Source organism: Saccopteryx leptura, chromosome 2 (assembly GCF_036850995.1).
Source record: "Saccopteryx leptura isolate mSacLep1 chromosome 2, mSacLep1_pri_phased_curated, whole genome shotgun sequence".
NCBI lineage: Eukaryota > Metazoa > Chordata > Mammalia > Chiroptera > Emballonuridae > Saccopteryx > Saccopteryx leptura.
This window is the reverse complement of record NC_089504.1, coordinates 179,548,114-179,575,869: the sequence shown is the minus strand read 5'-3', so window position 1 is coordinate 179,575,869 and position 27,756 is coordinate 179,548,114. Positions and strand designations below refer to the sequence as shown.

The following is a 27,756-nucleotide window of genomic DNA, read 5'->3' as shown; positions in this document are numbered from 1 at the left end:
TTAGCCCTGGCCAGTCTGACTGTCCCACTGGATAAGAATGGCCTGGAGGGGGTGAAGGCCCCTCCTCACTGAATATACCTGTGGACAGAGGTAGAGGTGTGGAGGGTAACCACCAGGCTAACCCATCAGCCTCAGGTGCCAACTCAGCAGGGAGGCCTGTCATCTGAGAGTGGGCAGCATTCCCAGCCCTAGGAAAACAGCCTTCTCTATGGTCCTGCAGCGCTCTAAGCCTGCAGTCCACAGCCTGAATTTAGTGATGTTAGGAGTTTGAGCCCAGGACAGCAATGCCTTAGCCAGCAGTCCGCAGAGAGGTCCGTGAGATGGGGAACCAGGCCCAGGCCCATGTTGGGGCAGTTCCAAGTCATCTTTCTCCAGATCCAGAGGCAACCTCTGGGTCTCACCTGTCTTCTTAGAACTGGGCTACTCCTGAGACTGCTCAGCCCTCAAGTGACACTATCTGACATCTCCTAGCCAAGACCTCTGTGTTCACTCACTCAGGAGGCAGAGTTGGGAAATGTCTCTTAGATCGTGTAGGAGGTGTTGCAGTGGTTATGAAGTAGGTGAGGTTTGCTTCTACCACTTCCCATGCAGGCTTTTGGTTGTTCCCCAAAGGGGGGGTCTATGACCTGACCTTCTACCACCCCTGGTATAGAGTAGCCAAGCCTTCTTGCCTTTCCCAAGGTGACACCTGCTCTCTCTGATTCTGAAGCTGACCAACCTTGGTACACAGTGGTGCCCAGAGAAGCATCCTTGTCTGTTCCCTCTAGGGAACTTTGTGTCAGACCCTCCAGACAGGGAAGGTAGGCAGTTGGCCCTGCATCCCCACGGATGAGCTGGTGACCAGGCTTATCCTGCAGAATGGTGTCCCTAGAGTTTTATCTAAAGAACCACCGTGGGCGCTAGCATTCCTCTGTCCCTGTTTCTCCTGCAATCCCGGCTGTGGCCCCTCACCACTCATACCTCTGTCTCATATCCTCACTTCCTTGTCTTTATCAGCTTCCCTCCAACCTCTATGCGGGTTCCCTGCCCCATGGCCTAGACTCTCTCCCTCCCTTCCAAGTCGTGACATTGGGAACTTGCCAAGCTCTGGCCCCAGTCCTCTGCTCCCCCCCTAGGTCGTTTCCTCTCAGAGCCTCAGACTCAGACCCAGGCCCTTTCTGCCGCTGCCCCTGGAACCCATGACCCCTGCTCCTCATCTGGCTAGACTGCAGCTCATTGATATTCATATCAACCCCCTCTTCTCCTGCCTTCCCTCCCTATGTCCAGATGTCCTCCCTCCTTATTACTCTTACCTCATGCCTTAGAATTACTTTGCCTCCTGGCCTCCTTTCCTCTGCTGATTCAACTCGCCACTGTGCCAGTTGACTTCACAGCCTGTTCCTTCCCTGTCACCACCCCCACCCCTCAAGCTCCTCAGATCCCAGGTTACTTTGTGTGGGTCTGGTCCTGGAGGTAGACGAACAACATCCAGAAAAATGCCCAGTGGGGGCCCTGCCCCAGGGTTGCCGGGTCTGCAGTCCCTGACTCTCTGTCTGCCTGGTCACTGCCGGAGGGAGAGAGCTGGGCCTGCGGCAGTACAATGAGGGCACCTCACTGGTCACCGAGTGTCGAGTGTCGCCTCGCAAGGACACGAACCTTGAAACCTCCAGTCTTTCTTCCTGCTTTCTGGGAGCTGGGGCCTCCCATCACCAGCCCCCTTTCTAGGAGGCCTCGCTTCCTCTGCCGGAGGACAATGGGGCACAGCTGTCCTGAGAGGAGCTCTTTCTCAGCACCTCTCATGGTGGAGACTCATCTTAGGGCAGCGAATTCCAAAGAGCTAACAACCTGGAACTTATTTTTCTTGGGGTTTTGAAGGCACAAAACCAATTTTGTTTGTTTAACACTAATGCATTTGTCTTAATTTTTTCCTCTAAAAGTAAAAATTAAGTTTATTTACATGCCTGTACTCATGACAAATGATTTTGATCCCTGGACCAGAGGTGGAGGATTTCGGGATGGTGGTGGGGGGGGTTCTGCGCTGGGTCCTCCTTTCACATTTACCCTGCTCAGAGCCACCTGTCAGCACCAACATCACCACTGGGGTTTTTCCCATCCTTGGCACCTTCACCCATCAGGGCTAGGCAAAGAGAAGGGCAGCCACCAGGGCTGTCTGCGGTGACAGGGCTTCCTTCAGGTTAGACCTGAATTTCTTGCATCTGGGCTAATTGACGTGGTGATGTATCCACCTATAAAAATTACAGGGTGGCTCACTCAGGGGCCCTGGGTGTGTTGCCTGCAGTGGAAGGGAGGAGAGATCTTGGCAGCTCCGGCATACGGCCAGCTCGGGGTCAGAGGGCCGACCAGCCTCTCCCGCTGTCTCCGGAGCCCCATTCTCTTGGCCATCACCTCCCTCCTGCCCTATGGCAGCTCTCACAGACCTCTCCTTCATGTACCGCTGGCTCAAGAACTGCAATCTTGTCCGCAACCTCTCAGACAAGTATGTCTTCATCACAGGCTGTGATTCGGGCTTTGGAAACCTGCTGGCCAAGCAGCTGGTTGATCGAGGCATGAGGGTGCTGGCTGCTTGTTTCACTCAGGAGGGGGCCCAGAAGCTTCAGCAAGATACTTCCTACAGGCTCCAGACCACCCTACTGGATGTCACCAAGAGTGAGAGCATCCAGGCGGCGGCCCAGTGGGTGAGGGCCCAAGTGGGCGAGCAAGGTGGGGCAAATTGCATTCTTTAGCTTTCTGAGTTTATCCTTCCTTTACCCTTTCTCCTACTGGCATCTGACAGTAGGTATCAGGGACCCTGCTGTTCAGACGATGTGGGAGAGGTGACGCAGAGAAAGGGGCTGAGGTGGCCCAGTGGGACTGGAAGCCCTTGCCTGGTTTGGTTTGTCCACATGCAGGGCTGCTTTGCCAAGGCAGTTTTCCCTCCCAGATACTCAGAAGGATGGAAGAGGTTGGCATAAGAAGTCGGGGAGAGAAGCTGTGTTCTGTATGTCCAAACCTTGCAGATGGAGCTGCTTCTTCTCTGGGACTTTGGCAGTCCTGACCCTCAGCTTTGGTTGGGATCAGGCTGGCCGAAGGCAGACGGGAACATGAGGCTGGACTCCCTGAGTGGAGGCATTTGCTCTCCTTGACTGTGACAGGCTAGAATGCTGGGGATTGAGATATCTGTCCTTTTCCTCACATCACAGTGCATAATTAGGTTGAACTCAGAGTAAGTGCTGACATCAGAGTGGCTGGTCCTATTGTGAAGGGAGCCTGTGGGCTGGAGCTGCGGCTGGACCAGGACTGCATAGGGGCCTGCCCAGCGTGTTTTCTGCATGAAGGGCGTGGACACAGGGTGGCTCCGTTGTGGAAGTCCTGACTCCTAAGGAACTAGTCTGGGGCCTATGCACTCAGGTGGGGGGAAGAGAGCCCTGGGGGAAGAGAGCCCTGGGGCCCAGAACGGTCAGGCAGGAACTCCCTCACCACTCACCACTCTCTGCTTTCCAATATTGTCTGTTTGTGTTTGTTACTTGTTGCCTACTTCCCCTGCTAAAATAAAACTTCTGGGGGAGGGCCGGGGCTTTTTGTCTCTTTTAGTAACTACCTATCCTTAGTACCTAGAACAGTGTCTGGCAACTAGTAAGGGGCCAAATATTTGTTGGATAAACTAGTTAACGAAGAATTCAGCGAAAAGTCTCTTTTTGCAACAGGCCGCTTCGCCTGCTGCCCTGGGTTCTTCCCTCAGCCGCTTGTGTTAATGATTCACTGGGTGTATTAGTTTCCTGCTGCTGCTGTAATAAATTAACACAACACCAATCTATTATCTTGGAGTCCTGGAGATCAGAAGTCCAAAATGGGTCTCAGTGGGCTAAAACTGCAGCAGAGCTGTGTGCCTCCTGCAGGCTCTGGGGAGAAGCCACTCCCTCACCTCTCCAGCTTCTAGAGGCTCCTGTAGCCCTTGGCTCATGAGCCTCTCCTACCTTCAATCTCCAGTCAGGTCGAGTCCTTTTCACGCTGCCGCCTCGTCTCGCTGTTCTGTCTCTGCTTCTCTCTTCCACTTAGAAGGACCCTTGCGATTGTATTGGGCTCACCTGGCTAGTCCAGGATACTCTCCCCATGTTAAGGTCAGTCCATTAGCAATTTGAATCTCATCTGCTACCTTAATTCCTCTTTCCCATATTCACAGGTTCCAAGGATTAGCATGGGCACATCTTTGGGAGGCCATTATTTTGCCTACTCTACCCCATTGGGCAACATCCTTGGTATAAGAAGCTTTGGGTAGTGAAGGGAGGGGATTCTGGCATTCTTTCTTATTGTCCCTGAGACTCTTTGGACATGAAGGGTGGACCTTAATGCTGCTTGCGCTGCTCTGACTGTTCTCTAGTTGCTCTTTGCAGAAATAAACTAAGATTGTCCTGATTCCCAGCAGGCAGAGGTGATTACCAGGGATGATCAGAGGTAGCGGCCAGTGTGTGTTTATTCTCGCAGGCAGAGACCACTTGGGTTTTATAGTCTTTGGGTCTCAAGAGCGGCATTTCTGCCTCTGCAGGATAAGAGTCTTCTCTAGCTGGGAAGGTTCTGAGTCCTGACAGGCAGTTGCTGTCCTGGGGTCTATTTGGAGGAAGGCGGGAAGACAGGCGGAGGACGTGGCTTTTGTGTGAACCCCAGGCCCAGGGGCAGGGGTGGTCCATGAGTCATGTTTACATCCAGACTTGCCCTCAGGAAAGAGTGGAAACTGTGCCCAGACGAGTATGTGGAGGCTGCAGAGCCAGGTGGGGGGTAGCATGGGGAAGGGGAGGGAAGGGAAGGAACGGGGGCTGTGGGCTCCATAGAATCCCTAAACAAACGACCTGATCTCTTGGGGATCATTTAGAGGCTTTTCCAAGCTTGTTTTAGCATCAAACGCCTTTCTCCAAGTAGCACTTTACTCGGACGATCAACATGTAAAGCAAATGAAAGCTGAGCTTCCCCTGCATCGCCTCCCTCGCAGGCTCTGAGGACAGTGCTCAGGGTTGCAAACCACTGGCTGGAAGCAACTGTCTAGTCCACTCAGCCCAGAATCTGAGACCCCGGGAGAGAAGTGACTTGTCCAAGGCTGGACCTCGAACCAGGACTGGAACTTGAGCTCTTCAACCTGGGCCCCTGCAGAGCCGAATGACATCAGTTAGCACTAGTTCTCTCAAGTACACCAACTCAACGTAATAGTCTCAGAGAGCCCCTCTCACATTTCCCATAATTATTTCAGTGCTTCCTATACTTATATATAAATGTTACTTATTTCTTCTCTGGTTTGTGACCTCCATGAGCAATAAGACTGTCTTATTTACTTTATGTCTTTAGCTCATTCCCCTGACAGAACAGGCATGTGAATGAATGAATGACGGTGTGAATGGAGGAAGTGATCTTGCTAATGTGTGTAATGCAGTTGGGGTTTTGGGTTTTTTTTTATGTTTATTTTACAGATTTTAGAGAGAAAGGAAGAGACAGGAATATCAATCTGTCCCTGTATGTGCCCTCACTGGGGATCAAACTGGCAACCTCTGCACTTCAGGATGACGCTCTAACCAACAGAGCTATCCGGCCAGGACGTGGAGTTGGTTTCTTATAATTAGAATACAGAGTGTTTCTATACTTAGGGAAATAATGTAGAAAGGAATTCAAGTATTTATTCATTGGTATGAATATGATATCTCTTTTCCCAGAGCTAATAGCTTAGGTGCTATTAGCTACAGCCTGGATTGTTAGCTGGTACAGGGCACAGCTAGTTGGCATTCTGTGTGAATCAGAAAAAGTGTCCCTTTAGAAAAATTAAAAAAAATTTAATTGAAGTTCGCTCTGTTGCAACCAGAGCCACTCTAGCACCTGAGGCAGAGGCCACAGAGCCATCCTCAGCGCCCGGGCCAACTTTGCTCCAATGGAGCCTTGGCTGTGGGAGGGGAAGAGGGAGACAGAGAGGAAGGAGAGGGGGAGGGGTGGAGAAGCAGATGGCCGCCTCTCCTGTGTGCCCTGGCTGGGAATCGAACCCGGGACTCCTGCATGCCAGGCTGACGCTCTACCACTGAGCCAACTGGCCAGGGCCCCTTTAGGAAAACTTAATCAGTAAAAGGCACAGCTTCCCTCGGGCAGTCATAGCTCCCACCTCAGGCCCCTGCCTGGCTGTCTCGTGCTTTGTGCACGGGCTCAACTATCCTCAACAGCCCTGAGCTGGTGGGTAGTAGACCCTGGTACTTTTCCAGAGACACTGCTCATTACTGTGTGGTTCTCTCTCTCTCCATCTTGCCCTCAGGCCTCTGGGCCCTGGTGAACAACGCGGGTGTGGGCCTGCCCAGTGGTCCCAATGAATGGCTGACCAAGGAGGACTTTGTGAAGGTGATCAATGTGAACCTGGTGGGACTGATCGAAGTGACCCTCCACATGCTGCCCATAGTCAAGAAAGCCCGGGGCAGGGTCGTCAATGTGTCGAGCTGTGGTGGTCGTGTGGCTGTCATCGGTGGTGGCTACTGTGTCTCCAAGTTTGGTGTCGAGGCCTTCTCTGACAGCATCAGGTGACTGGGCCTTGGTGCAAGAAGTCCCGGGGGTCCCCCTCAAGGAGAGAGGGCGAGGGTGTAGAGAAACAGTGGTGTGTGGGCAGGGGAGTTCTGAAAGGAAAAAAAACAGAGCAGGAAGAAAGCTAGCCCTCGGGGGACCTTCCCCAAAGACCAAGAGAAGAAGGGATGAGAAGAGGTGGGGTGGTGATGGGAGGCTTCTTCCTACCTTTACTTGGGCTGTCCCGGGGTAAGTGAAACCCTATTTAGGCTTGTGGGAGTGGGAGGGATTGTCTCTCAGACAGAGAGGCCTGGGACAGGGGTTACTTGCATAAAAGCAAAAGCTAGCCAGGTGCAGGGGTAGGGAGAGCACCTCCAGTTTTCTATAGAGGTGTCAGGAGTGACTCCCCTGATGACTCTGTTCCAGACTGAATCCAACTCTTCTTTCCCAGGCGTGAGCTCCATTACTTTGGGGTGAAAGTCAGCATCATTGAGCCAGGGAACTATCGGACATCCATTCTGGGCAAGGAGGGCATGGAGTTGCACCTGCGGAAGCTGTGGGCACGGCTGCCTCAGGAGACCCGGGATAGCTATGGAGAGGAGTACTTCCGTGTCTGTGAGTCCCTCACAGGGAGAGGGGTCTCTGAGAGGGACAGGGAGATCTTGGGGTCACTGACCTACATTCATTTTATGCATGATGGTATGGAGTCTCAGAGAGGTTAAGGACTAAAGGCCACACAGCTAGTAGCAGAGCTGGGATTTGAAAAGAGAGCAAGTGGGAAACTGCTGGGAATGAGAGAAGTCTAGCTGCTGGGGAGACGGGAGAGCTGGGAGAGATGCTGTACGGGACGCTGCCCACACCTGGCACCGGCCCTCCAAACGTCATCATGCTGGAGAATCAGGTAACAATGTACTGACGACATAAGTACAGAGAAGTTATTAAGAGCACAGCTGCTTGAGCCAGACTGTCTGGGTTTGAGTCCTGGCTCTACCACTTACCAGGTAGGAAAGTTTGGGCATGTTACCTAGTCATGCTGTGCCTCAGTTTTTTCATCTATAAAATGGAGCTAAAGATAATGCGTGCCTCACAGAGCTGCTATGAGGATTGATATCTGTGAAATACCTTGCACACACGAGGCACTTGTTAAACTGATAAAGAGTGAAAGGAGTACAGGAGTATTTCAAAGGAAGGGCTCTAGGAAGCTCTCTTCCTCTCTGAGCTAAGGGTCTCCTGTGAACCTCAGGTGTTTGGGGAGTAGAGGAGGCTCATTACAGCTGTTCACTGTGCAGCCGCCAAACTCTGTGCAGGTCTTCCAGTTTGAGGGACGAACGGAGCCCCAGCCATTGGGGCTCAATAGGAGCAGATGGCCTGTGGGTGCAGTGGAGGACGAATTGGCCAAAAGACCTGCCAGAGCACCTGGTGGTAGGAGAGAGAAGGCCACGCTGATGACCAGAAGTCTCACCATTCACTCAGATCATCTCATCTCAAAGCTGAGGTTTGATTTCCGGAGAGGATGATCTAGAATTCCTGATCCTCTCCGTTTTTCCTGCTCCAAGCACCTCAGTGCCACCTCTGGAGCTGCCTTTGTGGGGCAGGGCAGCCTCTGACCTGTCAATAGAAATTGGTTCTGGCCTGAAGAGGTGGACAGAACATCGACCTGGCATATTGAGGACCCAGGTTCGAAACTCCAAGGTCGCCGAAATGAGCGTGGGCTAATCCGGCTTGAGTACAGGGTCACCAGCTTGAGCGTGGGATCATAGACTTAACCCTATGATCTCTGGCTTGAGCCCAGAGGTCGCTGGCTTGAGCAAGGGGTCACTGGCTCAGCTGGAGCTCCCCAGTCAAGGCACATATAAGAAGCAATCAATGAACAACTAAGGAGCCACAACTATGAGTTGATGCTTCTCATCTCTCCCTTCCTGTCTATCTGTTTCTATCTGTCCCTCTCTCTGTCTCTGTTTCTCTCTTTCTCTCACTTAAAATAAAATAAAATAGGTTCTGGCAATCAGCTGGCACCTCCTTGGGTGGCATCTCAGGTCTCCAGTTGCTTCTCTGTGACCTGGCTGCTAGCCAAGAAGGCGAGGCTGGCACTTCACTGGTTTACGAGTTTCTCTGGGGCTGGAGTGAAGCAAACAGACTCTCAACTCCGTTCCTGCTCCCTTTGGACCTCAGCAGCCCAGTTATGCATTCCCTAGCCCGGTTATGCATTCCCTAACCCAGACTTTTACTGGGCTTCCATGAACGTCCCTGCAAGACAATTTACTCTTGCAGTGCAAATTTTAGCTCTCTTGCTTGCCTTGGGCAAGTTACTCAGTTTTCTCATCTGTAATGAGTTATGAGAATTAAATGAGTTAACATATGTAAAGTGCTTAGAAGATTACCTGATCCCTGATAAGAACAATTTGATTCAAAAGTGGTTTTTATCCTCTCTTAGACTGAATATAGTTTTCTTCTCCCCATTACTGTGGTACCTACTATAACTTCTTGTATTGCAGAGAGAGATATTCTTAAATAGTAATTATCCAAAATCCAAAGTGATGAATTTTTGAAATATATAGAAACTCTGGATGAGTTCAATGCAATTAATCAAATCCATGGCAGGGATCTAACTGCCTAGCAGGTTTTATTTTGGTGGCATGATCTCCTGAAGATTGTACATCAACAGAGTAAAAAGCCAACGTGCCAAAACCATGACAACCATTCATTCGCTCAATACACATGTTATTGAGAGCCCACCATAATCCAGCTGCTGAGCGGGGCTGGGAGTGAGAGTGGATCAAGCAGCACAGCTCACAGCTCACTGCCTGCAGTATAAGGCCCAGTAGGCGAGACAAACCTTATAAATACACACGTTTAATGGCAAATGTGGATGAGTGCCATGAAAAGCAGCAGAGGATTATGAAAAAAGAATGGGGTTTGGAGTTGGAATCCCAATTTAGATTATAGGGCAGGGAGGGCTTCTTTGATTTGACTTTGGGGAAGAACAAATTAGGCATTGCTGAAAAGTGGAAAGAGGATAGACAGGGAATTTGTTGCAGGAGGTCCTGAGGCAGAAAAGTCTTTAGAGGAACTCGAAGACTGCCGGAGGATGGGGAGCAGTGTGAGGAAGCTGAGGGGAACAGGATCAATTAGAGCATCAAAGCACACTGAAGATTCAGGGTGTGATCTGATTTGTCATTAGGAAAGACTGCTCTGGTTGCTACAGCATTCCAGGCTAGAGTTGATGCTGGCTTGGACTGGAGACAAAGTGGAGATAAAGGGAAAGAAGTTGTGTATTAGACCTCATAGTAATGGGAGGAAGAACAAGCCATCATGGATGAATGTTAGGTTCATAGTTCTAGGAACCTGGTGGATGGAGGTATCATTCATTCATTGATTTAAGGAAATATAGTCAGAGAAATATTTCTTGAAGAAAGTAATCTTTTAGTTCTGGACATATTAGAATTCTGTGAGAAGAAAAAAAAAGCCTGAAGGATTTTATATCAGTTGAGAATTTCTTAGTGACAAGAGACAGAAAACCCAACCCAAATTGTTTAAATGGAAGAGAAATTTCTAACTTATTTCTTTTTAATTAATTTATTGGATGACATTGGTTATTAAAATTATATAGGTTTCAAGTGTACGATACACATCATCTGTATATTGTGTTGTGTTCACCACCCCAAGTCAAGTCTCCTTCCGTCACCATTTATCTCCACTTTACTCTCTTCTACCTCCCCCCATTCCTCTTTTCCTCGTGTAATCACCATCTTGATATTCATGACCAAAAAAATGAAGGGAAGTGGGCTTCAGGCATAGCCTGATCAAGTCCACAAATGATGTTTCTAGGACCTGGTTTTACCTTATTTCTTGGTTCTGCTTCTTTTGTCTTGGCTCCAGTCTCACAAGCTCTATCCCCTTTGGGGGTCCAGGGGTAGTTCTTTCAATAGATCTCCAAAGGGCCTAAGATTTACTCTGACTTCGTGGGTCTAAGATGGCAGGATCAGAGGACCAGCAGGAAGTACCCAACTCTGAGCTCATCACTGTGCCCAGGGGAATGTGATATTCGATTGGCTCAGGCTGGGTCATATGCTCTGCTCAGACCAAAGGACTCAGAGTGGGAGAGGCAAGCATCCCCAGAGAGATCTCTGCAGATATTTCTCTAAACAAGGGAAATATAATAGATGGGTGTGTGTGTGTGTGTGTGTGTGTGTGTGTGTGTGTGTGTATGTGGGGGGGATAATAAATATCGTCTGTGAGATCATCCTAAAACTCTCCCTTAGTAATGAGTGGTCCAAAGTATTTATAGGGCCACCATGGGGCTAGGATGAAACACAGATTCAGTCAGGGTCTGAAAACCTCACAAGACCGTTTTCTAAGTACATAAAGTGGCTCAGTGTAGGCAGAGGTTGTAGTCTTCTGGGAGCCTTAAAAGAATATGGAGGAAAACAAACTTCCTCTGAAAACTGCTTGTCAAAAAACTACTATCATTCTTTAGAAGAATAGTATGGATTGGGTATAAAATACCACATGCTGATTCATCTGTTGTCCACCCCACGATCGCAGAAGAAAATTTTCAAGCAGACATTTGGCTACTTTTAGGTAAAAAATTTCCAAGTAATTATACTCTAATTTTCACTTCTGCTTAACTAGTGTTTATGGGGTTACAGAGATGAGATAAAGTATCCGGGAATCAATCTAGCAGAGGAGATCTAAAACCACATGCAACACCACAGGAGAAGCGTGCAACAACGGACATGCATACAAAACAAAGCAACAGCACAGTCTTAATTCTGCTGTTGCAAAAGCCTTCTCACAGGTCAAAATGGATGCCTGGGTTAATACTAAAGAATAAACCAAAAGGGGAAAAGATGGCAGCACTTCCCACAGAGGGAAGAGCCTGAGCTGCGTGGTGGAGACTGTGCATTCAGAGTTTAGATTGCAGCCTTCTCTCCAACTATGTTACACAACTGTCTACACTTCAGCTTCTTCATTATAAAGTATAATAGTTCCTCTCTCGTGGATTGTTTGGCAAACTGAACCTTAGCCATCACTGTTGGTACTAGACTGCCCTGAGAGAAGTGTGAAGGGTTGTGGTGAGGGTTGAGGCTGAGAAAGATTAGGAGTCAGATCATAAGGGACTTTGATGGCTCCGCTAAGGAGTCTGGCTCTTATCCTGAGAGCATCGGAGAGTTTTTCTAAAATGTATTTTTATTTATTTTTAAAATATATTTATTGATTTTCAAGAAAGAGGAAGGGAGCCTGACCAGGCGGTTGCTCAGTGGATGGAGTGTCGGACTGGGACGTGGAAGACCAGGTTTGAAACCCTGAGGATGCCAGTTTCAGTGTGGGCTCATCTGGTTTGAGCAAGGCTCACCAGCTTGAGCCCACGGTTGCTGGCTTGAACAAGGGGTCACTCAGTCTGCTGTAGTCATATGTAGTCAAGGCACCTATGAGAAAGCAATCAATGAACAAGTAGGGTGCCACAATGAAGAATTGATGCTTCTCATGTCTCTCTCTTCCTGTCTGTCTGTCCCTATCTGTTCCTCTCTCGGTGTCTCTCTCTCTCTCTCTCTCTCTCTCTCTCTCTCTTTCTCTCTCTCTCTCTCTCACACACACACACATACACACACACACACACACACACACATACACACAAAGAGGAAGGGAGAGACAGAAACATCAATCCGTTCCTGTATGTGCCCTGACTAGGGATCAAACACACAACATTTGTGTATCAGGATGATGCTCTAACTAACTGAGCTATCCAGCCAGGCCTGGAGAGCCTTTTAAATGGCTCTGAGATGACCTGATAAAAGTTGTGTTGCTGTGGGAAGGATGAGGGTGGAGATATGAGACCAACTATTCAGGTATTGCAGAAATCCAGTGAAGGAATGACAAAGATATGAGTTACAAGCCGTGGTGGTTATGGGAACTATGTGTGTAGGGGTGGGGGGGTAGTGTTTCAGGAGGCAGGTGTTGTGAAGAAATGTTTAGGAGTGGTCATACAACAGCAGTGGGCAGAAAGTCCAGCAAATTATGACCAAACAGACCCATGGCTGTGAACCCTGGATCAAGCTAGCAATCATGGAGTGATGTTTATACCCCAATATTGGAAATAGCTAATTAATAACAACCTAACATGGAAACATTTCCGAAGAAGCAGCACACAGAATCGCTGGCCAGGCATGTAAACAGAGCACAGTACTCTTGTCCATCAGGCCTAGAGTTGAGCCAGCACAACACAGTCACCTGCCAACTTTCTTTCTCCATCTCAACCCTGCCAGGGAGGCCACCCCAAATCACTCTTTTGGTCACCTTACTTCCTGGGGAGGGACTAGATCAGAAGCCCAGGACTTGTCCCTGGCAAAGGAGAGAAGACCAGAAGCTCAACTGTTGGGTCCACGAGTGCCAAAGCCTCACCTTTAACACTTCTCACAACACGAATGTTTCCCAGCTGCCCGGATCGAAAGGCCCTGCTCTTCTTCACCATCTGGGAGAGTGACAGGTTAAATGAGTACCTCTGGGCCCCTTCCCCTTCTGTGTCTAACAGGATCCCCAGGACAAAATGGAACCTGAATAACTATTTGAAAGAGCAATGAGAGAATGTGCCTCATACATTACTTCTACGACTCAGGTAGCTTCTTCTCTCCCACTGGCTACGCAGGTCCTTCCTGTCTTTCAAAGCCTGGTTGCAAAGCCACCTCATCACATCAGCTCGCCTCTTCTTCATCAGCCTACACAGCCTTCCCTGGCTCTGAGTGAGCACGCTCAGCCCTAAGCATCTTGAATGAGTCCTCTGGCAAGCTCTTCCTGATTGGGACCTGCTGGTAGTGGGATCTGTGTCAGGCCCAAGACTAGAAGACAGTGTTGGCCTCCTAAGACATTATCACGTTACAGACAGTCTGGCTTTAAGGCAGTGTGGCTCTTTTGGGGATCCCAAAATGTAGTTTTCCCTTGTTTTTACTGTAATAGTTTTCCCTCTAGGAAACAAAAAGGGAAGTTCCTCAAAGTCAAGGTTAAGGATACTCAAATGACATTGTCCTACCCTCATCAACTGCATACCAGTGTCCTGTGCAGAGGGGGTGAATTCCTTGCCTTCCTGGACCATCTCCAAAGTCAGGCTTGCTTTTGCTCCCTCTTTGTTTTCAAGTTTAATCCCTTAACTCGAAGCCTGACTCTCCGGTACCACTTCCTCCAGAGGGCTTGGCGCTGTCCTGGAAGTATGAACCCTAGCGCACCAGTGCAGATCAGAGCCTGTACCTGTACACTGTGCCTGTCTCCTGTTTGTGTGGTGAGCCTCGCAGGCTTGGACCACTGGGCGCCCTGTACCCGCCTCCAGTCTGGGTGCACAGTGTAACAGATACCCTCTCACGTTTGTCAGAACCTTGTGAGGTGCTGGTCTGTGCCCGAGATCATCCGAGCCCCACAGTGGCCTATGACCAAGGCAAGGGCAGTGTTACTATTTTCTAATAACACTTTTTACCTGCATGCTTTTGTAGAAAACTTGGGAACTCTAGGGAGGAAGTAGGAGGGAAAAAACTCCAGTAACTAGAAATCCCACCAGGCAGACAATATTTTTACTTCCAATTTTCCTATGTGCTTGCATACTTTTGTTTTCTATTCTGTCTTCCTCTGTGGTCTATCCTGCTATTATTTATATTTATTATAATTTAGGACAGGCATTATTATCCCCATTTTACAGATGATGGCAGTTTAAGCTCAAGGTCATACAACTAATAAGCGGCAGGACTGGGCAGTTTTTGTTGTTGCTAGTCTGAGGCAATAGTAGGAATTCAATACACTATTCTTTTTTCAATTGCAGTTTGCATTCAATATTAGATATTTTGTATTAGTTCCAGGAAGACAACTGCATACTTTATGAAGTGATCCCCTGATATTTCAAGTATTCACCTGGCACCACAGTTACTACAATATTACTGACTATATTCTCTGTACTATACATCCACATTACTGTTTTGTGACAACTGTATTTCTTAGTCCCCTCACCTTTCTGCACCCCCCACACACAAGGCACCCAAGTGGTCCAAGCCTGCCGGAGCTCACTATACAAAAGCCCCCCTTCTGACAACCATAGTTTGATCTCTGTATCTATGAGTCAGTTTCAATTTTTTTGTTCATTTATTTTGCTCTTTAGTTTCCAAATATAAATGAAATCATATGGTATCTGTCTTCATCTGACTGACTTATTTCACTTAGCATTACACTCTCTAGGTTCATCCATGTTGTCACAAATGGTAAGATTTCCTTTTTTTTTTAATGGACAAGTAATATTTCATTGTACAGATGTATGACCACTTTTTATCCACTCACCTATTGATGGGCACTTGGGATGCTTCCATAGCTTGGCTATTATAAATAATGCTGCAGTGAACATAAGGGTAAATATATTCTTTTGAATTAGTGCAATACACCAATTCTTGAATTCGGAAAAGAAATAAGATTATTTACAGGGTGTTTGTGTAAGGGACAACCTAGAGGATGTGATAGATCTGCCTAAAATGTTAGATCAGTGATCTCATCCAAACGGAGCTTGGATGGAATTCAGAAGGAACCATCTTTAACGAAGAATAATAGAGACTTTTATTCCCCCTCTCCTCAAACAGATACTGACAAATTAACAAACATGATGCAGCTGGCAGAGCCAAGGATCAGAGATGTCACCAACAGCATGGAACACGCTATTGTTTCCAGAAACCCCCGCATCCGCTACAACCCTGGTCTGGATGCCAAACTTCTCTACCTCCCCTTGGCTAAGTTGCCCACCCCTGTTACAGATTTAATCTTGAGCCGGTACCTTCCAAAGCCAGCAGACAGTGTCTGAGCTGGGGCAGCCCAAGGGGTGTCCAGTGGAGTGCAGAAGAGGAACCTGGGGAAAGAAACTATGGGGTCACAAAGGTGTCATCAGATGTTCTGGGGATACTCTGCTTGGTTGACACCCATTGCTGGCTAATTAATAGGTAACTTCTAAAAGATGAGTCCCTCTTCCCACTCCCTGGGGCCACACAGAAACCTGAAGTGGCCTTTGTAGGTTCAAAGACCTGAAGCATCACCCCAAAACATCTGTCACCCGGTCAGTATAAAGCTTTTTCTGGACCTGGAAAAGTCAAGGAGAGGATAACTAACTGCTGAATCATGAAACTCCCTCCATTGTCACTGCCACTGGGAAACACTGGGGCATAATCCAGCCCACAGGAGACTATCAGTCGTTTTCCTATTGGATCTCTAGATGTGCATTAACCTCTTTCACTTAACCCATCCCTTGAAGTATGTAGTAGGGAAGACAGGAAGTACAAGATTAATTAGGTAAAAGTTTATAATATTTTCTCTCTCTTTAGAGTTCTCTATCCACAGATTATTGAGGTCCACATAAAATAATATTCATTTATTTAATTACCATTAATTAATTCTTCAAATATTTATTGAATGCCACTACATAGCAGATACTATATAGTTGATGGAAGGTTATAAAATGATTAAATTGTCATCCTGGTTTATTTTGTCCCATCTTTGCTATAGTATCTAGTAGTAAAGTTGGGACAAACAGTGATAAAAGAAACAGAAATCAGAGAATCACATTTTTAGAGCTGTGAAGAATATTGGGCTCTGGCTGGTTGACTCAGTGGTAGGGCATCAGCCCAGAGTGTGGATGTTCCAGGTTTCTGGTCAGGACACACAAGAGAAGCTTCTCCACCCCTACCCCTCTCTCTTGTCTTTGTCTCTCTCTCTCTTCCCCTCCCACAGTCATGACTCAGTTGGAGCAATTTGGCCCTGGGTGCTGAGGATGGCTCCATGACCTCGCCTCAGGCACTAAAATAGCTGGGTTGCTGTGCAATGGAGCAATGGCCCCAGATGGGCAGTGAATCCCCTGGTAGGGAGCTTAACAGGTGGATCTCAGTCGGGGTGCATGTAGGGGGCTGTCTCTCTGCCTCCCTACTTCTCACTTAAGAAAAAAAAAAGAATCTTGGAGGTCATCTAATTCAGTGGTTCCCAAATTGGGTTGTATGTCATGATCACCTGGGTGACTAAAAATAGGTTCCTAGGCCTCAAAGTTAGAAGATATGATTCAGTAGACTTAGGATGGAACCCAGAGATCTGTATTTATAACAAGAACCTAGATGATTCTGATGCATCTGGGCACTTGGGGACTGCTGTTGGTTCCATAGAAGTAATTAACGCTCAGAGGAGAACCTATTCAAAGCCACCCGCCCCAGCATAGTGACCAAAACAACACTCAGGTGTTCAGATTCCTAGACAAGGGTTTTAGGTATAGGAGAATAAACTTCAGAAATTACTAACGTTGTTAAATAAGTCATTGAAATACCTTAAATTTCTGAGCCATATGATGTTCTATTGAAAAAAAAAGACTTTTTTGATATTGAAGAATGGTCATGTAATAAAGGTAAATGTGAAATTTTTAAATTAAAATGTCTTTGTGTCTCTTCAACATCTGGCTGAACTTGAAAATAATAAAATTTAACTTAACAGCATCTGCAAAAGACTCCTTTCCCAAATAAGGTAACATTCACAGATTCCAGAGATTAAGATGTGGACATATCTTTTTGGGGCCACCATAATCCACTGATTCTGTTATTTGCATCACTTCTATTCCTGGCACCCAATTCTGTGTCAGGAAGGATACACTGAGCAGAAAGTAACTAAAGAGCCAACTAAGGATTGACTTAAACAATAAAGAATTAGGGCAGGATCCTATAGCCGAATGCTGGCATCAACATACAGGTTCTTTCTGCTTCTTTGCTCTGCCATCCTCAGTTTTGGCTTTAACCTAAACCCAGTCTTTATTGTTGTGGAACGACTGCCAGCGGCAATGGGGACTCTGTGCTTCCTCACTCACAGCTTATAGAAGAAAGAACCTATCTTGCTATGGCATTAAAGATTGAGGAAGTTTCCTTCCCAGAGCCCTTACCATGGCTCTCCTTGATTCTCATGAACCCAAATTAGCATAAGATTGTCCATCCCTGAACCAATCATTGACAAAGGGGGTAATTTGCTCAGAATTGTTTGGATTAATCATGGGATAGAATGGAAATATTGGAGAGCTGATTACAGTACCTACTGCCCTGGAAAATTATTCAATAAAAACTCAGACTATGCTATTGAGAGAGTTCAATCTAAGCATAAAATAAATTTTCTTTCTTGAGGACAAAAATTTATCACTGGGAGACTGTAATTAGTTAGTACTTTGAGATATTAATGTACACATTTTTAGTGCTTCTTGCCTTCCTAGTTCCTCTTTCCCCACTCAGGTAGGAAGCCACTTTAGTACTTCCTTTGCCCTAGGGTGAGATATTTGACAGCACATTTCCTGCACTTTCTACAGCTTAAGTTTCCTCAACTATAACATCCTTAAAGAAATTTCAGAATTGGGGAAAAGAAGCAAAAGAAAATGTGACTTGTGGTGCACATACTGTCATACTGTCTCAGAGAAGCAGAGCCTTTCTCCTAAGACCAGGAGATTCACTTTGGCTGATGAGAGAAGAGGCTGAGGTTTGGAGCTCCTGGAAGAGGAAGACCGAGGCCACTTTCTGGAAGTACGCTGGGTAGGTGGCTTCTCTCAACAGTCATAGCTGTGTTGTATGTTCAGGCAGATGAGATGCTGGGTGACCTCACAGAAGACCCCTCTGTCCCACCATGGCAGAATGGCAGCAGCGACTTACCGGATATAAGACACGCAGACTGGACAGCGGACATTGAAGAGATAACCTACACAGAAAGAAGACAGTATTTTCCTCTGAGGCTATACAAACACCCATCATTAATATTGAACTATTTTTTTTTTATTTGTGAGATTTGTATCGGCTCCATTATTAGATTTTGGTTTATTTAATAATAAGATTATAAATTTTCTTGTGTATCTTTTGTATTTCCCTAGAGTTTTTAATTATCTTTTCTTTTCTTGTTCACTTATTTAGCCTCTTAATCAAATTATCTCCATTTTTTTAAAGCAGGACAGTACTGTGGTCTGATTTCAAATTATTTTCTAAACCCCCCACAATTGACTTGAGAAAGAAAAGAAAGAAGAGGTAGGGGAAAGGAAGGGAGAGAGAAAAATATCAACTCATTGTTCCACTTAGTCGTACACTCATTGGTTGCTTCTCCTATGTGCCCTGACCAGGGATTGAACCCGCGACCTCTAAGTGCCGGGATGACGCTTTATCCACTAAACCATTCAGCTAAAGCCTGATTTTAATTTTCAAAAGATCACTCTGTGGAAATTAAAATGAAGAAGCAATGATAAAAGCAAAGAGACCTACATGGAGATCATTGCATAATCCAGGCAAGAAATGAGGGTACATTTTTTTTTTTTCTGAAGTTGGAAGCGGGGAGACAGTCAGACAGACTCCCGCATGCACCTGACCGGGATCCACCCGGCATGCCCACCAGGGGGCGATGCTCTGCCCTCCTGGGGCATCGCTCTGTTGCAACCAGGGCCATTCTAGCGCCTGAGGCAGAGGCCATGGAGCCATCCTCAGCGCCCGGGCAAACTTTGCTCCAATGGAGCCTTGGCTGTGGAAGGGGAAGAGAGAGACAGAGAGGAAGGAGAGGGGGAGGGGTGGAGAAGCAGATGGGCGCTTCTGCTGTGTGCCCTGGCCGGGAATCGAACCTGGGACTCCTGCACGCCAGGCCGATGCTCTACCACTGAGCCAACCGGCCAGGGCTGGGGTACATTTTTTTTTTCTTTTCCAAGTGAGAGGAGGGGAGATAGACAGACTCCCGCTTGCACCCCAACCAAGACCCACCGGCAACCCCCATCTGGGGCCATGCTTGCAACTTAGTTAGTTTAGCACCTGAGGCGGAGGTTTCATGGGGCCACCCTCAGTGCCCAAGGCCAATGAGCTCAAACCAATCGAGTCATGGCTGTGGGAGGGGAAGAGAGAGAGAGAGAAAGAGAAAGGGAGGGGTGCAGAAGCAGATGGTCACTTCTCCTGTGTACCCTGACTGGGAATCAAACCTGGGACATCCACACACTGAGAAGACATTTTACCATCAAGTCAACAAGCCAGGACCAAATGAGAGGACATTAAGGTGGTAGTAGTAGAGATGATGAGACTGAATGAAATCAATATACAATTTGGATGTAAAACCATTGAAGGATTTTAATCAGTTAGCCTGTCCAGAAGAATTTATTGTGTTCCTACTGTGTGCCAGGCATAGTTCTGGACGCTGGAGTTATAGTGGTAGACAAGACAGAGTTCCAGCCCTCAAAACATTTATGTTCTGATGGGAGAAGGAGTTGGGAAATAGACATATAAAGATATGAATGAAATAATTTTAAATGCTATGGAGAAGAGAAAATATAGTAATGAAATAGATGACCAGGGAGGCTGCTTACCTTTAGAAGAAGTAATGGAGGTAAAATTTATACAAAACAAAATGCTTATTTTTAACTGTAAAGTTTGATGAGTTTTGACATGTGCATACACCTATGCAACCACCGCCAGTCAAAATAGAGATCATTTCTCTCATCCCAGAAAGTCCCCCATACCCCTCTGCGGTTTATTCTCCTTCCTCTTTGCCCTGGCTCCAGACATCTGCCGATGTGCTTGCTGTTGCTATAGATTTGTTTTTAAGGCTACTTACTTTTAAAGAAGACCATTTTAGCTGACATTGGGGAATGAGTTGGAATGAACTGGATTGGGGGGAAGGGTACAAGAAAGCAAGTCTAGAGATGATGAGAGAAATGTAACAATAAAGTAATAGAAATAATGATTATTAGCACTTATTGGTCATTTACTCAGTCCCAAGCACTATAGTTAATGTTCTCCTCTCTTCCACCTCTTTCCTTGTGAAGACAGAAGAGACTGTATTCTATGGCCCTTCTTTTCTTTTGTGGGACATGCCTGCCTTTCCCCTGAGCAAGCTTTCCAATCTCCAATGAACCTCAACCCAAAACAAGGGGAGGGGGGAGAGAAGAGAGCACCATCCAGAGTAGTATGACTGGGCACTCACTGATCTGTTGTCTGGACAACTGTTCGAGACATTCTTGAACAACAACAGATTTGTCAATGGGGGCTGGGCGTGGGTGGGATCTTTAGGATGGTGGCATCTGCCATTTAAACCATGTCATTAGAGGATTTTCCAGAAAGGGAAGTGGATAGGTACAAGGATGCTATTTTAGACTAGCAAGGTAAATGTCCCCTACATCTGCAAGGTGAAAAAGGCAGTTTATAAAATTTGTTTAAAAACAATTCAAAAATCAAAAAGATAAACTTTTATATATAACAGTATACATGTAAAAATATTTTATAGTATTAACTATAATAGATTTCTATTATATCAATTTATAATGCATTATAAATATTTATAAAACTAGGTTATATAACATAAAATGAGCCACTAACAGTGCTTTTCCTGAATAATAGGAAGGAGGACAATTCTCCAGGATAGATCAAATGACAGGTCACAAAACAAGTCTTAGCAAGTTTAAAGAGATTAAAATCATACCAAGTATCTTTTCTGATCACATATTTATGGAACTAGAAACTGATAAAAGAAGGAAAGCTGGAAAATTCATAAATATGGGAAAATTATACAACAAACTCCTGAACAACCAATCATAAGAGATGCTATGTAAAACATATCTTGAAACAAACAAGAATGGAAAATTGTACTTCTGGGTATATACCCAAAGGAAATGAAACCAGGGTCTTAAAGAGATATCTGCACACCCATGTTCATTGCAGTATTATTCACGATAGTCAAGATATGCAACCAGCACTAGTCTGTCGGTGGAGGAAAGAATAATGAAGATGTTATATGATACATATACACAGTGGAATATCATTGAGCCATCAGAAAGAAGGACACCCACCTGCATAGACTTGAGGAAATGGGGAGATGTTGGTAAAAGAGTACAAAGTTCCAGTTTTAAGGTGAATTAGTTCTGGGGATCTAATGTTCAGCATGGTGATTATAATTTATAATACTGTGTTATATGCTTGGCAGTTTCTAAGAAAGTAGATCCAAAATGTTCTCACCACAGAAAAATGGTAATTATGTGACTTGATGGAGGTGTTAGCTAATGCTGTGATGGTAACCATTTTTGCAATATATAAATGTATCACATCAACACATTGAACATTAACTTAAACTCATATAATGTATATGGCAATCATTTTTTTAAAAAGATTTTATTTACCCATCTTTAGAGAGGGGAGAGAGAGAGAGAAGGGGGTAAGGAGCAGGAAGCATTAACTCCCATATGTGCCTTGATCAGGCAAGCCTGGGGTTTCAAACTTGCTTCTTCAGTGTTCCAGGTTGACACTTTACCCACTGTGCCACCACAGGTCAGCCAATCATGTCTTAATAAAGCTGGAAAAATATATATATATTTTAAATTTTTTGTATTTTGCCCAAGTTAGAAACGGGGAGGCAGTCAGACAGACTCCCGCATGCGCCCGACCGGGATCCACCCGGCATGCCCACCAGGGGGCGATGCTCTGCCCATCTTGGGGCATCGCTCTGCCACAACCAGAGCCATTCTAGCGCCTGAGGCAGAGGCCACAGAGCCATCCTCAGCGCCCGGGCAAACTTTGCTCTAGTGGAGCCTTGGCTGCGGGAGGAGAAGAGAGAGACAGAGAGGAAGGAGAGGGGGAGGGGTGGAGAAGCAGATAGGCACCTCTCCTGTGTGCCCCGGCCGGGAATCAAACCCGGTACTCCTGCACGCCAGGCCGACGCTCCACCACTGAGCCAACCAGCCAGGTCCTGGAAAAATATAATTTAAAAAGCATACATGTATAGTGAATATATTTATAATGTAATGTATTATAGTTATGAAACTAGAAGGTTATATGACATAAAATTGGCCACTACCAGTGTTTTTCCTGATAGAAATGAAGATAATTCTTATTTCAAATTTATTTCTAATATTTCTACAATTAACATGTATTGCTACATTTTTTTTTACTAAATGAAAAAGGCAGCATCTCATGCTAATCAAGGTTGTGGGCCTCTCCGAGTCTGATGCTCTTCAGGTTCTTGGAGGCAGTGACTGTTTTCTACAGAATCTGATTTTGTAGTGGCTGCATGTCCTTCCAGCCAAGGCTTCTGCTCAAGCAAGAATAGAGGTTTCTTCCTTTTTGTTACCGGCAGTATTGGAGGAGGCATATCCGATCAGTTTCTTCTTCATCTTCGATTTGTGTCACTTTTTGGTGGCTTGGTTGGAGATCTTTGTCTTACAATATTGATGTGTTCTGCTGGATCCTTGTTCCTGGTGAAAAGTTTCTTTCTGCCTGTTTGGTTCTTGCTGACGGCCCCTCTTGCAGACCTGATGGAATGGCTGGTTCCTTAGCTTTCCATTATCTAAGCCCTCTTTCAATTTTTCACTGCATTTTCACAATGCAGGAGTGTGTCTGAGTCCCAAGGGCCACCCACCACAGCCTCTGCCTCTGTTCATTGATCGTGTCCATCTTTGTTAATGTCCTTCCTTCTCTCGCACTGAATAGTTTGGGACAAAATAGGGTAATTTCAAAATAATTTCCTGTCTTTTGCAATATTTCTTCTCTAAAAATATTTCCTCCTCTTCTCCTCCTCAACCAGCCTTGAGAGTTGTCCTTTGACTCCCAATGCCCTGTCCTGTAATTGTCCACAGCCTCTTCATGGGGGTTTTTCATGAGCTCTGGGCTCAGACCTGGAACCAGGAGCCTGAAAGAGCCTCCCTTCCCAGGGCAGAATGGCTTCCGTAGTTCCTAACATTTCTCATTTGGCCTCTGTTCTTCTTTACATGAAGAAAAAGAGGTTTGCCATTCACAGCCATACCTGCTAGGTACCTACTGGTCTCAGTGCTCAGCAGGAAAATGTGCCAGATATCATGGCTGGATAAAACTCTCTCTCTCTATGTTTCCTCACTCCCATCCTTCTCTTCTTTATTTCCTCCCCCATCCTTCTCAGCCTTCCTTCCTTTCTGCATGGTTAATGGATACATTTGGAGACAACTTCCCACACTCTATAACAAGGGTCCCCAAACTTTATACACAGGGCGCCAGTTCACTGTCCCTCAGACCGTTGGAGGGCCGGACTATAAAAAAAACTATGAACAAATCCCTATGCACACTGCACATATCTTATTTTAAAGTAGAAAAACAAAACGGGAACAAATACAATATTTAAAATTAAGAACAAGTAAATTTAAATCAACAAACTGACCAGTATTTCAATGGGAACTATGCTCCTCTCACTGACCACCAATGAAAGAGGTACCCCTTCTGGAAGTGCAGCAGGGGCCGGATAAATGGCCTCAGGGGGCCGCATGCGGCCCGTGGGCCGTAGTTTGGGGACCCCTGCTCTATTACCTCTAGATTGTATACAACAGATCATATTAGGATTGTAGGATACAGTTTCAGCTATATGTCACAAATACCAAAATTAACAGTGGATTACACAGCCTGACCAGGTGGTGCACAGTGGATAGAGCAGGCGTGGCCTACAGTTTCTGCTCCTGGGCCAGATTAGCAAGAAAACTTTTTTCACGGGCCAGACAAAATATTAAAATTAAAAAATGTTAAATACAAAAACGATTCGTTTAAATGTAAGTAATTTAGTACAACAAAATTAACAAAAAAATTAATGTGACGTGTTAAGGCACTTTGCATCGCCTATTATTTTTTTAATATCTGGCTCTATACTTGTAGTAGCTATTCTTAACACAGCCTCCAAATGTAAAGCATTCAATCTTGATCTTGTTGTACTTTTATTTAGATTCATTAAAGAAAAAGTTTGTTCACAAATACAAGTTAGCTGAAGATTACGGAAGATATCGTAGTTTATGTTTTAAAGTACTACTCATTTCATTTCCACAGTGCGTCGTGCGGAGAATATTAAAAATTTAATCGCAGGCCACATAAACTCATTACGCGGGCCGATCCAGCCCGCGGGCTGTATGTTGGCCATGCCTGGGATAGAGCATTGGACTGGAACGCTGAGGACCCAGGTTCGAACCCCTGAGGTCGCCAGTTTGAGCACAGGCTCATCTGGTTTAAGCAAGGCTCCCCAGCTTGAGCCCAAGGTTGTTGGCTTGAGCAACGGGTCACTCTGTCTGCTGTAGCCCCCGGCCAAGACACAGATGAGAAAGTAGTTAATGAACAACTAAGGTGCCACAACAAAGAATTGATGCTTCTCATCTCTCTCCCTTCCTGTCTGTCTGTCCCTATCTGTTTCTCTCTGTGTGTGTCTCTCTCTGTCACACAAAAAATAAACAAAAAAACCCAGTGGATTACACAAAGACAGACATTTCTTTCTTCCTCATGGAAAAACCTGGAATGGTACAATCTCTCCTTTTTATTAACTTGTAATAGACCAGACAAAGACAAATTATAATTTGTAATAGGGTCACAGACTCCTTTTGTCTTTTTCCTCTGCCATCCTATAGTCCAAGATGGTTCCAGATCACAGGAATGGTGCAAGAAAAGACAGGCCTCTACCTTTTTAGGGCATAGCACAGATGTTTTGCACATCTTGCTTGTACTCAGCATATATGGGTCAAAATTTAGTCACATTGTCACAGCTAGCTGCAAGACAGCCTGAAATTGTGGTTTCATTCTGAGCAGCGATGCATTCAGCTAAAACTTCCATTATTATGGATGGACAAAGGGAAGAATGCATATTGTGGGACTGCTAGCAGTCTCTGCCACCAGAGTAACTCAGTTTGGGGGGGGGGGGGAGTCTTCAGCAATACCTTCTTCCTGTATAGTCTCCAATGTTAGAAAAGCTTAATAATTGCATTTCTGAATCTATCCTCCTAGTTAGGATAACTCTAGGGGGACTGGATTGGACTTTCAGACTCTAAGTATCCTCTTTTTCTAATGTACAAGAACCTCTCTCTTTTTAAGATTTTATTTATTGATTTTACAGGGTGGGGGCAGGGAACTAGAAGTCGTTGCTTTACTCTAGCTGTTCATTAGTTGTTTGTCCTATGTGCCTTGACCAGGTAAGCCCAGGGTTTTGAACCAATGACCTCAGCATTCCAGGTCGGTGCTCTATCCACTGTGCTAACACAGGCCAGGCCCAGAGCTTCTCTTAAGGGCAAAGAGTTGAGAAAAATTTAGAGACATTCTTATGATCAATCAGTTTTGGTCTTTGGGTCACATCTTTTTCAGGTTAGAGATCTTCACCCTTAAAAAAAATTTTTGTTGTTGTTGAGGTATAATTTACATACCTTAATTTAACTCATTCCATTTTATATAAGGTATAGTTTGATAACTGTTTACAAAATTCATATGATTTGTGCAACCATTAGACAGTTCAGTAATAAAAAATTTCTTCATCCAACATGTTCTTTTATGCCTGTGTGAAGTCAATTCCCACTTCCCCTCCAAGCTCCCCAGGCAACCACTGATCTGCTTTCCCTCTATAGATTTACTTTTTCTAGAAATTTTATATAAATGGACTCATACAATATATAGTCTTTTGTGTCTGGCTTTTATCACTTAGAATAGTATTTTTGGATTTATCCGTATTGTCACATACCTCAATAGCTCATTTCTGTTCATTATTGTTGAAATGTATTCTGTAGCATGGATATACCACATTGTATTTATCCATTCACCGGTGAGGGGCATTTGGGCTGCTTCCAGTTGTTGTTTTTTTAAGAATGGAGAGCTTTAGTGCGTGAAGGAAAGACAGGTGTTTTTTCTTGTTTGTTTGTTTGTTTGTTTTTGTATTTTTCTGAAGCTGGAAACGGGGAGAGACAGTCAGACAGACTCCCGCACGCGCCAGACCGGGATCCACCCGGCACGCCCACCAGGGACGATGCTCTGCCCACCAGGGGCTGATGCTCTGCCCCTCCGGGGCGTCGCTCTGCCGCGACCAGAGTCACTCTAGTGCCTGGGGCAGAGGCCAAGGAGCCATCCCCAGCGCCTGGGCCATCTTTGCTCCAATGGAGCCTTGGCTGCGGGAGGGGAAGGGAGAGACAGAGAGGAAGGAGGGGGGGGGTGGAGAAGCAAATGGGCGCTTCTCCTATGTGCTCTGGCCGGGAATCGAACCCGGGTCCCCGGCATGCCAGGCCGACGCTCTACCGCTGAGCCAACCGGCCAGGGCCTGCTTCCAGTTTTTAGCTAATATAAATAATGCTACAATGAAATTCAAATAGTCTTTATGTAAACATACCTTTTCATTTCTCTTGAGTAGATACCTGGGAATGCAACTGACTGCCGTATCATATGTAATGTTTAACCTTTTAAAAAACTACGAAACTGTTTCCAAAATGACTGTAGTATTTTACATTTCCTCTAGCAATATGTGAGTGGTGTTTTCCCCAAACCCTCACCACTTAGCATTGTCAGTCTTTTGGATTATAGCTGTACCAGTGTGCAGTAGCATCTCATTATGGTTTTAATTTGCTTTTCCCTGATGATTAATGACATTGAGAACATGAAAGCTATAAAACTCACTCTAAGCTCAGCTTTGACTGCATCCGTAAATTTTGTTTTCATTTTCATTCAATTCAAGATATTTTCTAATTTTGCATGTGATCTTTTTCTTTGACCCAAGGATTATTTAAACATGTTTTGTTTAATTTCCAGAAATCGGAGGGTGGGCTTTCACAGTTCTTGTTTTTGAATGCTACTTTAATTCCTCTGTGGTGGCAGAAAGAACTTTTCATGATTTCAATCTTTTAAATTTTATTGAAACTTGTTTTATGGCCTAGAATATCATTTATTCTAGAAAATGTTTCTTGTGTACTTGAAAAGAAAGTATATTCTGCTCTTGTTGAGAAAAGTGTTCTATAACTATCATTAGGACAAGTTGGTTGATAATGTTGCTTAAGTCTTACTATTTTTTGTGTGTGTGTGACAGAGACAGAGAGAGACAAAGAGAGGGACAGATAGGGATAGACAGAAAGGGAGAGAGATGAAAAACATCAATTCTTCATTGTGGCACCTTAGTTGTTCATTGATTGCTTTCTCATATGTGCCTTGATGGGGCAGGGGCTACAGCAGACCGAGTGACCCCTTGCTCAAGTCAGTGACCTTGGGCTCAAGCTGGTGAGCTTTGCTCGGACCAGATGAGCCCACGCTCAAGCTGGCGACCTCGGGGTTTCAAACCTGGGTCTTCCGTGTCCCAGTTCGACACTCTATCTACTGCGCCACCGCCTGGTCAGGCAGTCTTACTATTTTTCGTCTAAATGTTTTTATTAATACTCACGAGAGGAACATTGAAACCTCCAACTATAATTGTTGAGTCATCTATATTTTTCTTTTAATTCTGTTCATTTTGCTTCATGTTATTTTGAGGTTCTGT

The 27,756-nt window shown here is 45.5% G+C and overlaps 1 protein-coding gene and 1 long non-coding RNA gene across 3 annotated transcripts in view; one reads left to right on the top strand and one right to left on the bottom strand.

Annotated features, from left to right (window-relative positions):
• The first annotated feature begins 47 nt into the window (after positions 1 to 47).
• LOC136395181 (short-chain dehydrogenase/reductase family 9C member 7) lies at positions 48 to 15,322 on the top strand. Its single transcript, XM_066369483.1, has 4 exons — positions 48 to 2,700; positions 6,260 to 6,518; positions 6,950 to 7,113; positions 15,105 to 15,322. Exons 1-4 carry the CDS (start codon positions 2,400 to 2,402, stop codon positions 15,320 to 15,322), a joined length of 942 nt encoding a protein of 313 aa, XP_066225580.1. The 5' UTR covers positions 48 to 2,399.
• LOC136395182 (uncharacterized) overlaps positions 4,433 to 27,756 on the bottom strand; it is a 50,078-nt gene continuing 26,754 nt past the window's right edge. The window contains exons 4-8 of one of the 2 annotated variants that reach the window (XR_010749285.1): positions 17,936 to 18,222; positions 15,296 to 15,367; positions 12,901 to 12,970; positions 7,961 to 8,106; positions 4,433 to 5,115 (exon numbers count right to left, since the gene is read on the bottom strand). This is a non-coding gene — a long non-coding RNA (uncharacterized lncRNA). Of the gene's footprint in view, positions 5,116 to 7,960; positions 8,107 to 11,145; positions 11,928 to 12,900; positions 12,971 to 15,295; positions 15,368 to 17,935; positions 18,223 to 27,756 lie in introns of those variants that run through there. The other variant, XR_010749284.1, reaches the window with a different exon arrangement.

What these genes read in the sequence shown, in the direction of transcription:
- LOC136395181 (XM_066369483.1), top strand. Translation starts at nt 2,400, where the DNA reads ATGGCAGCTCTCACAGACCTCTCCTTCATGTACCGCTGGCTCAAGAAC. An exon ending in GCCTTCTCTGACAGCATCAG is followed by an intron (nt 6,519 to 6,949) that starts GTGACTGGGCCT and finishes CTTCTTTCCCAG; the next exon opens with GCGTGAGCTCCATTACTTTG. An exon ending in AGAGGAGTACTTCCGTGTCT is followed by an intron (nt 7,114 to 15,104) that starts GTGAGTCCCTCA and finishes CTCCTCAAACAG; the next exon opens with ATACTGACAAATTAACAAAC.